The sequence below is a fragment of the Pongo pygmaeus genome, chromosome 11 (genome assembly GCF_028885625.2).
Source record: "Pongo pygmaeus isolate AG05252 chromosome 11, NHGRI_mPonPyg2-v2.0_pri, whole genome shotgun sequence".
NCBI classification, from domain to species: Eukaryota; Metazoa; Chordata; class Mammalia; order Primates; family Hominidae; genus Pongo; species Pongo pygmaeus.
The window spans coordinates 89,051,985-89,067,606 of record NC_072384.2 but is presented as its reverse complement, the minus strand read 5'-3'; the positions used below and the strand labels follow the sequence as shown (position 1 = coordinate 89,067,606).

At 35.2% G+C, this 15,622-nt stretch overlaps 1 protein-coding gene across 1 annotated transcript in view; it reads left to right on the top strand.

Annotated features, from left to right (window-relative positions):
* The window catches only part of COL5A2 (collagen type V alpha 2 chain), a 147,410-nt gene that overhangs the window by 96,504 nt on the left and 35,284 nt on the right, over nt 1-15,622 (top strand). Inside the window, exons 13-21 of the mRNA XM_054476909.2 lie at nt 2,257-2,310; nt 3,279-3,332; nt 4,200-4,244; nt 4,738-4,791; nt 7,859-7,903; nt 11,218-11,271; nt 14,418-14,516; nt 15,031-15,075; nt 15,188-15,286. Coding sequence (XP_054332884.1) covers nt 2,257-2,310; nt 3,279-3,332; nt 4,200-4,244; nt 4,738-4,791; nt 7,859-7,903; nt 11,218-11,271; nt 14,418-14,516; nt 15,031-15,075; nt 15,188-15,286 — 549 coding nt within the window. The remainder of the gene's footprint in view (nt 1-2,256; nt 2,311-3,278; nt 3,333-4,199; nt 4,245-4,737; nt 4,792-7,858; nt 7,904-11,217; nt 11,272-14,417; nt 14,517-15,030; nt 15,076-15,187; nt 15,287-15,622) is intronic.

The window sequence follows — 15,622 nt, the reverse complement described above, 5'->3', positions numbered from 1 at the left end:
TCTGAACCCACCTGTCTCTTGTCACTCAAATTGCTTTGCTAGGCCCTCTTCTAGAATGTGTTACACTGGCCATGGGGCAAATTAGAGTATGATAAGCAAGCAAAAATCTTCCTCAAACATTCCTACTTCTTGGGTTTCTCCTGCTCAACAGCCCCTAAGCATTCACTCTCCCATTTATTATATTTCCTATAATTTCCTTATGTTTCTGCCACTCAATACAATCAATAGTACCACATTACTTTCTGTTTACTTTCTGAAAATTGATGAGGTTCAATGCTAGGAAATGTTTTAAACAAATGAATGCTCCCTTATCTTTTAAGGGAAATTTGCAAGGCTCAAAGGATTATTTGGTTGCAAATATAAACCAATTTCCCAACTCCCTGCTTTCTTTCCTCCTGCATCAGCCTGGAAAATAAATGCAGACAGAGACATGAGGTTTAGTCATTAGCACAGATGTCCTTTTCAACCCATCCAGGTTTGAACTTCCCATGTCCTGCTGCACTCTTGCTCATGCTCACAGTGTGGGCCCTCCATGGGGAGGAAGGGTGCCCTGCCAGCACACCACAGATGCACTGTGCAAGCTCAGTGCAATGTGTGATTGCGCTGTAATGACAGTCCTGGGTCAGCAGAATGAGAATTTTTATGAGCATTAGGACATCTGGTTCATTTTCCTGTTACATTAGGGATATGTAATCACATGAGAATTTCCCTTGCAGACCATAAAAACTGAAGTTAACTAATTATTTGAAATAACATAGCTCAGCAATTCCCCTATAGGCTTAGATGGGTCTGCACTAAGTTGCCTGCTAAGGATGGAGAGGAGACAAATCTCTGTAAAATGAGGCATTAAGTTGAACACTTAAAGGGAGTTCTTGATGTGAAAGAATTCTTGAGCAGGGTTGTGTAAACAGAAGAATTAATGACACTTCATTTGTTCAGAGAGCATGATTTGTTTTACCCCTACTGTGATAACCCTCTAAAACACTAAAGAAATAATTTTCTTTCAAGAGGTCACAGAGGAATTATTACTTTGATTTTGTTATATGAATTTCATCCATTGAGTTGCTTATTCAACCATTTAGAAATAGTGAATGAAACCTATGATTTGCAGAGCAGAAGGATTTTTTATCTGTGTAAAATCATGTTAGACCAAGAGAAGTTCCTTAGGAAAGGTTAAAGTGCTATGAGAGTAAGAAATATTAAACCATTTCTTTATTTAGTTGTTTATCCAATGATTATTCATTGAATGTCCATTAACCAAACATAAGGCTAAGTGCCAGCTATACATAAATTAACAATAATAATCAATAAGTGATCACATCAATCAGTGCTATCAAGGTGCTCAATATACTGGTGGCAGTGGTAATGGCAATTCAATGCAAAATCAAATTAATGTAGGCCATAATAATAAGTAAATAATTAAGTCATTAGCTTAGTATCTTTTAAGGCAGTATAAGGAAAAAGTTTCAAGCATCATTTCAAAATAGTTGTACCACTGGATTTGATTTTCTGTGGTATTTCTGTTGTTTTTTATTTAATGTGTTTAGGTGAAAGCTACATAGAATTTGCAGAAATTAAGTAATTATTTAGTCAAGAAACAAAGCTTTCTCATATTTCTTGACTTTCTTTTCTGTTGGATATTTTGTTTATTCATTTAGTTTTTTAAATAATCATAAATCCACAAAGTTTCTCCTAAGCAATTTATTTTAAATTCCTGACCACATTATAATACTGTTCTTCCCATCATATTCTGCTGCAAATATTCAGAAATTCATAGAAAATAAAGACATTGGTTTGCTACAAAGGCATTTAATCTTGTACCATAAATAAAGCACAATAAAGAAGGAAAAGGTTATTTTATCTTGAATTTCTCTCCTGAATATTTTTTTCTGCCTTAGTATAGTCAGTTCTCATGTTGGACATATTGATTCATGCTTATGTTCTTGTTTTGTTTTCACTACTAATTATAACACAGTGATATCATGTGAAAAATTCAAAGTGTCATTAACTCAATACCTGGCATTATTTTGTATCCTTGTATAAGTCATGTTTCCATTTCTAATAGCATATTTACTTTGCTAATTTTGATCACCCAGGTATATTTTGACAGATAAAAGTATACTGCTTTTTTTGTTCTTCTTGATATGTTGCTGGAAAACTGTGTACTAGCTATTTTTTGGGGAAAAAATTATATATTAAGGAATTTTGCATGCTTGTTAATGACTGTAAAATGCCCTATCTATGTTTTCCTCCCAGGGAGCTCGTGGCTTTCCTGGGGCTCCTGGTCTTCCAGGTCTGAAGGGTCACCGAGTAAGTTCAATCTATTGTAATCCTCTCAGATACTGTGGTTTAGTGAATAGGCTCTGGGGAGCATTACCTTCAAAATCTTTACAAGTCAATTTGTCGATTGTACTTAACTGTCTATGGTTGCAGTATTCATCTGTGGTTACTGAAATCACAATTTTTTTATACATTTCCTTTGAGTTTAATTTGATTTGATAAAGAAATATATTTTGAATTCTTACTATGTACTGGACACTATGCTACAAAAGAGGATACAGTGATGAATGAGAAAAATCTCTAGCCTGAAGCTTCAGGCTATTAGGGGGTACAGATGAAAAGGTAGGCAATTCCTATATAGTGGAATAGGTGACATGGTAGAGATAGAGAGTACTAGGTCACAGAAGGGGCCCAGTCTACCTAGATTTGGAAAGCAATAGAATGCCTTTCTTATTACTGAAGATAATTATGATGTGACTATTATATATTGTTCATGTATGTAGAATCTGTCATCTATCTAATCTATCATAATATCAAGTAGTGATATTCAATCAATATACACTATACACTGGCCTCTGTTTTGAGTAGTTGAGATTTTGATTAAGATGTCTGCTGCTATACTCGTTATTAAGTATTTTGAACATTCACCTTGAATACAAATGATATTTTATAACAATATGAACTCTGTAGTTATGTGTTTCCTCTAAAGCCACTGTAAGTTTTTTATTTGTAGCTACAGATTAAATTTCTATGAAGTCACAAGTGTTTGAAGGGTGAGAACATTGCAAGCTGAAAATGTTATTTAAAGGTGAAAACTCTACTTTTCCCTGAATAAGCTTTCAGAAAAGTTTGAGAATTTGAAAATATTTTGAGCAACAACTTTAAATTTGATATTCATTTTTATAAGGCAATTTCTGCAAGCTTATTTTTGGTTCTTTTATGCCTTTGAGGATTGAAAAAAACAGGATACAAATACAAATTTACATTTTTATTCTCAGGGACACAAAGGTCTTGAAGGCCCTAAAGGTGAAGTTGGAGCACCTGGTTCCAAGGTAATCTTATAATTGTCTCACTGTAACCTCACTTTGGCATCTTAGTTTTGCTTCAGATGTTTACACATTTTTCAGAACCACCTTAATTCAGCAGGAGAGAGGGCTATAAACAAATGGTTAGGTAAATAAACATAATTTTTCAAAGATGAGTGGCAATGGCTTTACCATGACATGACTTGATATGCCTCCAAGAATAGCCTCCATGGCACTGGGTGTCTGCTAGTGTAGGATGGGTGTTGTCTTCATATGAAGATGGCACTATGAATCTATCTTAAAATACAATCATTCATTTTTCTTCTTAAAAAATATCTGAAAGGTTTAGATAGTTCATTAGTCCCATTATTGAGTACTCCTTTAATACCAAGACCTTCTACCCATTGTTTCTTCTCAAAATTTATTTGTATTTCTACAGGGAGAAAAAACATCAAGGAAGTATAAAGGAATTTTTAGTGGAAAGCATCATGAACTAATGTGGAAAATCATTTGGCTTTAAAGTTTTTTTATTTCTAAGTCTCCTAGAATAGATCTTAAGAGAATATTACAATCAATTTTAGCTTTGTAAAGTTTTACTTGAGACATATCAGACATAGCCAGCTAAGTCCTTTCCTGAGACTGGTTACTGTGGCTAGGTATGATAGTTTCCATCAATCTTAAGTCCCCAATATTATTTTAGATGTATTTCTTTAAAACTACACTACTATTGCATTTTGAGAAGAAGTAATAAAACAACATTCTGAGATCCTATATCAAAAGTACATCTTTCATATGTCCTCTTTGAAAATATGCTTTTAAAATTACACACACAGAACAAAGTGATGTATCAGTTGTAGGCTTCTCATACTGTAATGTATTCTCATTTTTTTTTAGGGTGAAGCTGGGCCCACTGGTCCAATGGGTGCCATGGGTCCTCTGGTATGTGCTCGTTTTCTTGTTTGTTAAATTTCTAAGGTTATATTTCCTTGCCTTTTAGATTATAACAAGAGAATTTTTAAATGAAAAATAAAAATAAATGGACAACATATGTTGGCTAGTAAAATAATCTTGATTACCAGCTGATAGACAAGCACAAGAGAGTTGAGCCCTTCTAATAGAAAAGGTTTCCCACATTTCATTGTTTCTCTTAACAGTTGAATGCCCTTATTCTTTTTCTATACTCAGTGATCAAATCAAGATTATCATAGATTTAGCCCATTAAAGCCAGGTTAAGTGAAATCTATTTATGTAAGAGGTGATAGGTTATTTATCTCCACATGGGGATAGTTTTTCAAACCCAACATTGCCCCTGGAAATACTACTGCTTGGTGGCCAATTATCTTGAATCTCAATTGGATTGAGTGGGGTAGTCAGACTACTCTACATTTCAAATTAGGTGCTTCAAGAGATATTTCTTCTCTATCGTCTATAGGGTCCGAGGGGAATGCCAGGAGAGAGAGGGAGACTTGGGCCACAGGGTGCTCCTGTAAGTATATCTGCTTTTACTTATACTGCTGAGATGTGTATTTCAATTTATTTTCAGATTTGGTTTACTGAACTTGCCTTTTAAATGAAAGTAATAGTACTGGTCACCTTTTTTTTTCCTTTTTCTTTTGGAATAAAGTCAGGTTTACAGAAAAGTTGAAAAGAAAGTACAGAGAATTCTTGAACAGCCTTCCCTTTGCTTTTAATGTTAACATATAGCCACAGTACATTTGTCATCTACTTTAATACAAAAATTAAGAAAATAATGAATACATATAACAGCATGGAATATAGTCCATAGAAAAACACAAACTTGGATATACTAATACAATAATAGGAAACATTTATCAAGAGCTTATACGCCAAGAATTCTTCCAAGCATTTTATGTTCCTCATACTCCTAAAAGGTGGTTACTCTGAGTGCACTCTTTGAAAGAGCTGAGCATCCTGATCACCTGTCCTTGATTCATTTTAATTATATAGATTGAGAAATACTCTTGCAGACTATTTATGTAACTTGAACCTGTATAGGAGGCATATTCTAATTATTCTTTTCGCAACTCTCTGAAGATCAGGCTATGCTGACTAATATTTCAGACTTATAGTTCATTACTTTGCACCTACTTTGCTTTAGATAGTTAAGGACTGCCACCTTTCCTCTATTATTTCAAGATCCGATCATCCCCATTACTATTAGCAATCGCAGGTTTACACTGTCTCCGCTATTACCTCCAGCCCATAGAGGACAACCACCTCAGAGCTACTCAACAATACCAAATTCAGGGCCCTGATTTGGAAAGTGTAAGACCCTCTCACCAGGCCATTCTTTATTACTTTAGTAAGCAGTGTCCTAAGGGGATATAGAGAATATTATAGAATATAGTCAGCTATTGGCTTATCTATGCTAACATCGTCTATCAATATAGTATGCTTACTTCTCTGTGCTTTCTTTTGCTGTCTGCCAAGGGAGGTCTGACATTTCTGCCCCAGCATGGGCTATTGCTCTTCCCACATTTCTAAGAACTATCTCCCATGTTAGCACTGTTTCTCAGGGTTCTTACCAGGGTGTTAAATTGCAATATCACGAGACAGTGTATCCACATCATTAAAGTTTTCCAACTTTGTATTATGTTTTTTTGATACAGTGTCTTCAGGACCAAGACCCATACATTCTTTCTCAGATCCCGCCTCTACCTGATGTTTAGGTCTTATAGGTGCTTTGGTGTATGATATCTTTTTAAAAAATCAGGAGTAGTGTTAGTTATTGGTCTGGTGTCCAGAAGTGGGCTTAAGTTGTCTTCCAAAGTAGAGGCTTAGGTATCATCTTCAACAAGAGAGAAGTACCAACTATTAATGGGGGTAATGGGCCACTTCTCTAGGCCAAGTGACTTTAGATGGACCTGATATTTTAAATTTCTTTTTTTTCCTTTAAATTTTGAGGACAGGGTCTTACTCTGTTGCCCAGGCTACAGGGCAGCGGCACAATCATAGCTCACTGTAGCCTTGAACTCCTGGGCTCAAGCGATACTCTCACCCAAATAGCTGGGACTACAGGTGCATGCCGCCATTCCTGGCTAATTTTTTTTTGTAGAGACAGGGTCTCACATTGTTGCCCAAGCTTGTCTAAAACTTCTGGCTTCAAGCAATCCTCCTGTCTCAGCCTCCCAAAGTGCTGGAATTACAGGCATGAGTCACTGGGCCCAGCTGAAGTTCTTCAGTGTGTTGACCCACATATCCTATTGCCAAATCTGAGTCCGACTCCTCCCAATCCAGGACCCTGACCATGACATAACAGATTTTCTAGGTTTGAGAATTTCACCATCCCAAGAGCTCTCATAGTCTTGCATTAAGCCCTGTGCTTGGCCTGATATTCAGCTTTTTCTTCTCTCTGGTTGCAGGAGATGAGAATTTAAAAAAATGCTGCCAAGGAGTCTTACATTGGTGATTAATCACCATCAGCCTTTTAGTGTCTTTCTCCAATAGATGCACTATACAAGACCCATGCAATTCCATCAGCTTTATAATTGTTATTTTCTTAAGTCTTCTCAAATGCCTGAGATATTGCATTACTAGCCCATTCCCTTAAAATATCTCTGTTCACCACTCGTGGCAATATTTACTATTGTGCCATCGCAGCATGCCAAGGGTGATTCATACTCTGACTGTCACCAGCTGACCAGTGGGAAATCCAGCTTACAAATCCCATTTTAGAGTTTGCTTTCTTGTAACCACTCTAGCATCAATGGTCTTAGGGTCTTAGGTCAGGTTTCCTAGGAAACAGCCTCAAAAAAGTGACTTGTATACAGTACAGGAAATTTATTGGTGAGTACTCTTAGAAGCTGTATTTTTGAAGGAAGGAATGAATAAAAGCAGGGTTTGTCAGAGGGAGAAATTGAATTGTGTTGCAATTGCAACAGAGATCTCAGTCAATTTCAGGGGAACTATGGAGCTGAGATGGCTCTTGCAGACTTGTCTCAAATAAGGGCCAATGCTTTGTATCCCTGCATTGACCAAGGAAAGGGCACAATCTTGAGAGAGCTAATTCCCTTTAGCTGAGGGCAATTCCTAGGGAATGTATCAATAGTGAGCCATCAGCAGGTTATATTTCCAGCTGACAGGATGAATATTTCAGTACTTAAGGGAGCTCTGAGTGAAACCTACAGAATTCACTATAACTTAATTTATCTCTCTGTGTGTTTTATTTTCTAGACATTGCTTCTCTGAGTTAATCTGGCTATTAAGAATATTGAGGTGTTCAAATTTTCATTGTCTCTGAGTTCATATGTTAGAAGATGATACATTAAAGTAAAAAGAATCATTTTAATCAGTTTCATTTTCTCAATCCTGATTTTATTTCTTATTGCTATAAGGATAGATGCATTTATGACTACCATATCAGCTTGTGTAAATGTATTTATATTGCTATTAACTGAGCGAGGGTTATTGTCAGTTAACTTTAATATTTATTCTCCAATTTGTAACATGGAAATTTTTTATAAAACAAATAATGAGAAAATATAGTCCAAAACGTAATCTTATCCTGTCTTGTCTCTTTTTCTCTTAATTAGGGACAACGAGGTGCACATGGTATGCCTGGAAAACCTGGACCGATGGTGAGTTATCTTATTTTCATATTAATTCATTAATTTATTCATGCATTCTTCCATTTGTACATTCAAACACATTTACAGAGCACTCACCACGTTCCATACACTTGGAATAAAAAGCTGGTGGACACACAGTACTTCTTCAAAACTGTTCTATTAAGGAAGAGAGAGATATTAATATTGTTGCATAACATAATTGTTAACTCCATAATACAGTATACAACTTCAGGTATGGGAACAACTTTCAAGCCAAGTCCTGAAAGATAAGTATTTAATATAAAAAATGGGCAAGAATATAGCATTGTCCATAGGATAGATAGATGACAAAACACAGTGGGCTCAGAAAATTCTAGGAAGGTAAAATTGGATTGAGAGGCGGGAGCTAGATCATGAAGGGTTATACTTACCATGTTAAATGGTTTTTGAGCTCTTTTCTATAGTAGTTAATGTGAGATCATTCAGGGATTTTAAACATAAGAACATTATGACCAGAGGATAATCTGTTGGTAATGTTGAAGATGAAATGAAGATGGCGAAGAATAAAGAATGAGTTTGAATACCACTGGCATAATTCTAGAAAGAAATTACAAAGATGTGAACAAAAGTTATTATGGTAGTAACAGAGGCCAACTGCATGTCAATGAGCTAAGAACTCTAATGGACATGGCCCAGCAGATTTCTGGTTTAAAGTGTTTGATGGATGATGTAATTTATCAGAAATTGGAAATAAAGAAAGAGGAACAGGATACCATTTGTGGGTTTGAGTTTAGAATGGGAATAAATGAATTCAATTTTGTGATTAGATACACAAGAGTGGAGCTCAGGATAGAAATTTGAATTTCAAATGTAGTTTTGGAAATTTTTAACATACAGGCAATAAATACAGCTGTGGGAGTAAAAGTGTAACATGGAATGAGAAATGATGAGGTCTCAGTGTGTACCAATATTTTATACACTGTGTTTTTTTTGTGCTTGGTATGGACAAGGCTACTGTATTTTGCTTTAGACCATCTTGCACTATTTCAAAGGTAATCCTCTGTAACTATGAATCTTTAATTCATGCTTGAAGATGAAAATCTGAACACTTACTTAGCTATTGCAAATTAGCTAAATAACTAGATCTAGATCATGAAGGGCTATACTTACCCACTTAAAGGGTTTTTGAGCTCTTCTCTATAGTAATTAATGTAAGATCATTCAGAGATTTTAAACGTAGGAACTTTATGACTAGAAAGATTATCTCCTGGTAATGTGAATGATGAAATGAATATGGCTAAGACTAAAGAATCATCTATAAATTATAAACAAAGAATCAAATGTAAATTATAAACAAAAGCAAATATTTTAAATTTGACACATTTCAAACATATTACCTTTTTAAAATTCCGTTACTTGCGATAGTTTTCCCATGTGAATAGCCTCAATTGCTGCTCATTAACTGCTGAGTTACCCAGAGGTACAAAGAATCCTAAGAGATGTGTGGAATTGAAGTAGATTTTAATTGTAACAGTGCTGTGGATCAAGGCCTCTATTATTATTCTGTCAAGGACACTTAAATTATGTCTCTACAAGCAAAACAAAACTAATTTAATTTTTAAAAAGAGCTTCAAGACTTATTTTCTGAATTATAGAGCAACTTATTATACATGTGCTTTTCCCATCAAATTATGTAACTTTAATAGAGGTGCTCTGACTTTTAAAAGGATGATATAATGGTATCTAGAAGAAATTATTTCATATATGATTAACACTGGTTGCTAGTAAAATGTACATACTTATATTGTAGGCATCATGTAGTAAACTTTATCTGTTCATCATGAAATTAGTCATTCTCAACTTTGGCTGTACATTAGAATTACCTGGAAACTTGAAAATATTGATGTCCAATCCAATTTAAACGTAATATCTAGAGGTAGACTCAGAAATCAGTATTTTTTAAAGCTCTACAGATGATTTCACAGGGTCATCAATGTGGATAGCTGTTGCAGGAAACCAAGAAGTGGTGTTTTATAATAGCACAAATATATTTATAAAATGTTTTCTAAAGCCATTTTTTAATGTAGTAATTGATCACAAAGTTGTTACTGAAAATGCTCCTAAATAAATAGTCCGTAGAACAATTTTATTTTGCTGCAACAGGAAAAATTGAGTCAAGCTCTACAAGGTGAATTATGCTAACAAAACACCAAGAAAAGAAAATATTATGAGGGAAAGAGAGAAAGTATTGTAGGAAATATTCATGATCAACGTGGGCCAAGACTGAACGATCATAAAATAAAATAAATTTAAAGCTATTAGCCAAAAGTAAATTATAAATAGAAATTGAAATCATTTGCCCCAAGGATCTTTTCTTCCTTGTTTCTCATAAGTAGGAAACAAAACATAGGATGAAAAAATAAGTACACTTTGAAAGGGCTTCTATTAATTCAAAACTGACGGGATTAAAGTACAATCCTTGGAGTTAGAGTAATCTGTACTAGAATTCCTCTTATACTCACTTCTTTTAAATTTAGTCTTTTAATCAATGGTTTAAATTCTATGCATGCCTTCCCTCCCAAATGTAGGGTAATAGAAATATCTATAAATATCCACTTATTATTGCCTGAAAAACCTCTCTAAAATATCCAGATGGTTTTTTTTTTTTTTTTTGAGATGGAGTCTCACTCCAGGTTGGAGTGCAATGGTGTGATCTCAGCTCATTACAATCTCCACCTCCGAGGTTCCAGCAATTCTCCTGCCTCAGCCTCCCAAGTAGCTGGGATTATAGGTGCCAGCCACTACACCCAGCTAATTTTTGTATTTTTAGTAGAGACTGGGTTTCACCATGTTGGCCGGGCTGGTCTCGAACTCCTGACCTCAGGTGATCTGCCTGCCTTGGCTTCCCAAAGTGCTGGGATTACAGGCGTGAGCCACAATGCCTGGCCTCCAGATGGTTCTTAAGCATCATTTTTATAGAATGAAGTACTAGATTTTGATATAAAATATAACTTTCTAAAAACTATATTATTTGATTAACACAAAGAAAGTACGTTTCTCAAGAGGCAATTGTTTGAAACACTTTATGTTTGTGATTGACTTAATCCTATATGCTATTTGAGTAATCCAATTATATTTAATACCTTGGATATGTCTTTTAGTATTACTTTAGATTGATGTTGAAGGTACTTATAATGAATTTAGACTATTATCCTTGTAATTTTAAAGTGAAAGGCAGGTTATTCTTATGTGTCAAATACAAAATGACGCCAAACTCTAAAAAATGACCCAATTAGATACTAATTGAATACATGTCTGATTACTTTTCTGGTTTCTTTTAATAGGGTCCTCTTGGGATACCAGGCTCTTCTGGTTTTCCAGGAAATCCTGGAATGAAGGTAAGAAGTTAATGTTAATATACAGTATTTAACGCTACATGATTACATGAGTCCCAAAGTGAAGAATGACATTTAATTAATTGAAAAGTGTGGAAGTTACTTGTAACTAAGGAAAGAGCCTAGAGTGTGCTCATTTTTCATTATTACATGGAAAAAGATAAATGAAAAAATAAAATTAACTGTATAAATATAATTAAAGGAGAATTACTTATAATTGTACCCTTATAATATCAAAGAACCTGATGTGTTAGGACTCTAATGCCAGCCAGTCAAAAGAACTATAAGGAATAGGAGCTTTAAACTGAATAGGAACTCTATTCTCTATTCTTGAATAGAGTACCTGGAAGTAATAAACAGCAGAATGTTCCAAACAATAGGAGGTTAAAATAAATTAGATGCTGTCAAAAGGCATCTAACATTTTCACCTAACATTTGTTATCACTCTGCACTCCCCCAGCCCCACAACCCAATTCTATGCAGTCATTAAAGGAGTGGGCACGGAGAATATTTGGCTCTTCATGTGGGAATGGATTAAAGTGTTCTGTGGGATGACTTAACATTTGTAGTGAGTCACAATTGGTTCTTTCTCTCAGTACGTTGGGATAAATTCAAGGATGACAGTAGAAGGACATTAGGATTACATTAGATAAACTGGTGAATTAATTCAGAACACCTCTTTCAAATTGTAAGCAATATAACACATCTGATTCCCCCGATGCCATGTTTCCCTTGGCAAAGACTTTCTTAATACTGAAGAGATTATGCACAAGATTATGCTGTACAAAAATGACTGCGGTCACGGACAGTCACCTGGCCCCTCCAAACCTTGTTTTCTCATGGAATTTTGTTGAGGATTAAGTGACACCATCTACGTAAACCCGTCACATAGGGCCTGATGCAGAGGACACCCTCAATGTAGGTTCATGCTTCTTATTAGTTGTGCTACTCAAATTGGATTTAAACTTAGAAACAAACCAGAAGAAAAATGTCTGTAGCTGACATTTCAGATATTCCTTGAAAATGTGAGAATCACCATGTCAAATTATTCTGTAGGCTCTCTCTAATGACGTATTCAAACACTGTGCTATGGGGATGCCACTGCTTTAAAATAGTGCCTTAATTCCTTTCCCTGCATTCACTGAGAACTTAATGTGGATTCAAGTGGGTGAGATCTTCTTGGGTTCTCCTCTGAATCTGATCTGCTTCCTGAAGTCCTAATAATGTCACTACCACAGACTCTGGCCCAGACTCTCTATATACCCCTATCAAAACATGCAAAATCCCTTCCCTCTTTTTGTGAGACCCTCCGTCCGCAAATTGAGTTGTGGTTAAGGAAATACTCACAAATCTATGAATTAGCAGAAAGAGATTTATACTGCAACTTTCATGGGATTTACTTTAACTTCACTAGCAATCATAGTTTACACAACCATTCACTCTGGTTACTTCTCTCTCCTCCTGCGCTGTTTGTGGTGCTGGTTGTTGGCTACTGAAAACTGCTTAATAAAACTCAAACATCTAGCAAAACTGTTTCTGTTAGAAATTTTCTATGTTTTCCTTCCCGCTTCTCTCCACCATAAAATTCCTGGATCTTTGTTTTTGGACAGGATCCTGCTTTTCCTACAAAGTTCTGCCATGGTCTCTGCTCTCTGACTAAAGAACAAACTTCCAAATCCAGTTCTTTGCATTTCAGTGAAGTGAAACAGAGATTCAATATGCTTTACTGATACTGATGAGATTCCTAAGGCTTAGAATTTTAGTTTTCCAGGCCCCTTTAGGATTAGATCCACATAGGTACATAATAAGCCAGATAAAATACAGAAACCAAGTTAAGTTTGAATTTCAGATGAGCAAAGAATACATGTTTAGTATAAGTATGTCCCAAATATTGCGTGGAAAAAACTTATGCTAAAAGTTATTGTTGTTTATATGAATTAAAACTCAACTAGGCATTTTTATTTGCCAGCTGGACTCACTATCTTGGCTTGAAATAAAGGGAGCTATTAAGTTACTTTAACCACTTCACTCTGCTCTTAATGTTGCATTTTAAAAATATCTTTTAATTCTTATCAAAGAAATGTTGTTTCTTTGGTTTAAAAATAGATGGCATTTTGCTTATAAGGCTGCCAAAAATTAAGTTGATTAGACTTAAATAAAGTTGTAGCCCAGATGTTTTTCACTTTACTGATAAATGCTTTCTTGAAGGTCAGTGGAACTGAATTTTTACAACTCAAATCTTATACTCTGAAATATGATTTGTTATACTGCTTATATAGCAAGGAAACGATTTCTTGTTCTGTAATGATGGTATGAAATTTTATATAGACTTTTTACAGTGAGTCTCACAGATTTGGAAAACTATTGTCTGAATCTTGCAGCACATTTTAGCTGATATTAGGTTGTTTTATAAATATTGGAAAATAATATGATTTATCCTTTAATGATTGCATGAAGCTTTAATTTTGTAGTAAATTGCTAGACTTGAAATATCTAGCTTTACATTGAACAGAAACAACCCCTTTAAGCACAGTGGGTCAGTCAGTTTTTCTCCTTCATTTGATTTATGTTAAAGAGTCTGAATATATACACTGTTTATACAGAAATGGGCTTGAATAACCTGAGTATTTATGTAAGAACATATTAAAAGTAAACCATACAGATTTAAGAATATCTATTCTTTGATAAATATCTTAAATAAAAGATATTTAAGACCATCTTATTCTTTGAGTAGACTCAGTGTGCTGAGGTGTAGGGCTGTTTCCAGTTTTTCTTTATGAACTTAGATTATCTTAACTGTTTAATATGTAATAAGTGTAAATTCTGATAGATGTGGTAAGAAAAATTTCAGATTTTGTGGAGGTTCAGAGAAGAGGGAACTTAAGCTAGCCCTGGTGTAGGGCTTCTTCAAATGGAGATTGGATATGGAGAATATTCCTAGTAAAGAGGCCACCAGTGTCATCCCTTAAGAAGGAAGTGGGAAAGTGAGTGCACTCCTTAAGCTTGGTTGGGCGCACATCTCTTGTAATCCTCTATGGCCTCTTTAAATATTTGGGTTTCAAATGTGAAATTCCAAATAAGCAGTCAACTTTGTACAATGCCACTCTCGTATTTTTCTTAAATTAACATTTCCCTTTGTATCCTTTTAGGGAGAAGCAGGTCCTACAGGGGCGCGAGGCCCTGAAGGTCCTCAGGGGCAGAGAGGTGAAACTGGGCCCCCAGGTCCAGTTGGCTCTCCAGGTCTTCCTGTAAGTTTCTAGCATATTTAAGAACCAGCCCAGAAAGCTGGACATTTCTTGTAGCATCAGAACAAATTCAACCTATTTTTTTTATTGATACATAATATTTTTACATATTTAGGGGGTACCTGTAATGTTTTGTTATATGCCTAAGATGTGTAAAATCAAGTCAGGGTATTTAAGATATCCATCCCATTGAGCATATATCACTTCTATGTGTTGGGAACATTTTAAGTCCTCTTTTTCTAGCTATTTTGAAATATAAAATTTAATATATTCTCTGAATTCTGAATGAGTGCTTACGACTGTGAAAAAATATATTTCCCTTGTCAACTCTGTAAGTTTTACCTATTTTATGTAAAAGAGAATTAGTCAAAAAAGTAATTTTTATGATATAATGGTGGTTGATTTTTAAAAAACGCTTCTACTTCCTTTTTGAAGATGGCTGGACGTCTGTATACTACTACATTTGTATCTAGATATTGCTTAATATTTCATTACCTACTTTTAATGTACCTTTTAGGGTGCAATAGGAACTGATGGTACTCCTGGTGCCAAAGGCCCAACGGTGAGTACTGCATTTATGCCATGTGAAGCTCAAATGGGCATGATTCTTTAGACATTGGCCCCAGACTGCTACCTGTGTCTCTACTTATCACATCACTCTTGCTGTTTAATAGGGCTCTCCGGGTACCTCTGGTCCTCCCGGCTCGGCAGGGCCTCCTGGATCTCCAGGACCTCAGGGTAGCACTGGTCCTCAGGGAATTCGAGGCCAACCGGTAATGACCTTTGAAAGAACTATCATCCTTTAGTGTAATCTAACTAAGAGCTCCAAGAGTAATAACATGTAATGTGATGCAATGAAACACAGATAACGTGACTTATCCAAATGTGGGAAGATTGGGAGTCTTTGTGAAGTGAAAGCTAAATGTTGAGGTACAACTTAGATGTTTAAATTCTAAGTGGAACATTATTGCAGTATGTTAAATTTTAGTGTTCTTTTATTTAAAACAATAAGGTTATAACTTTATGGTTCACCTCATAGAATTTTATGAATAATTGAATAATAAATATTATGAAAATATTATGCAAGCCAGCGTGAGGAATATGGAGCT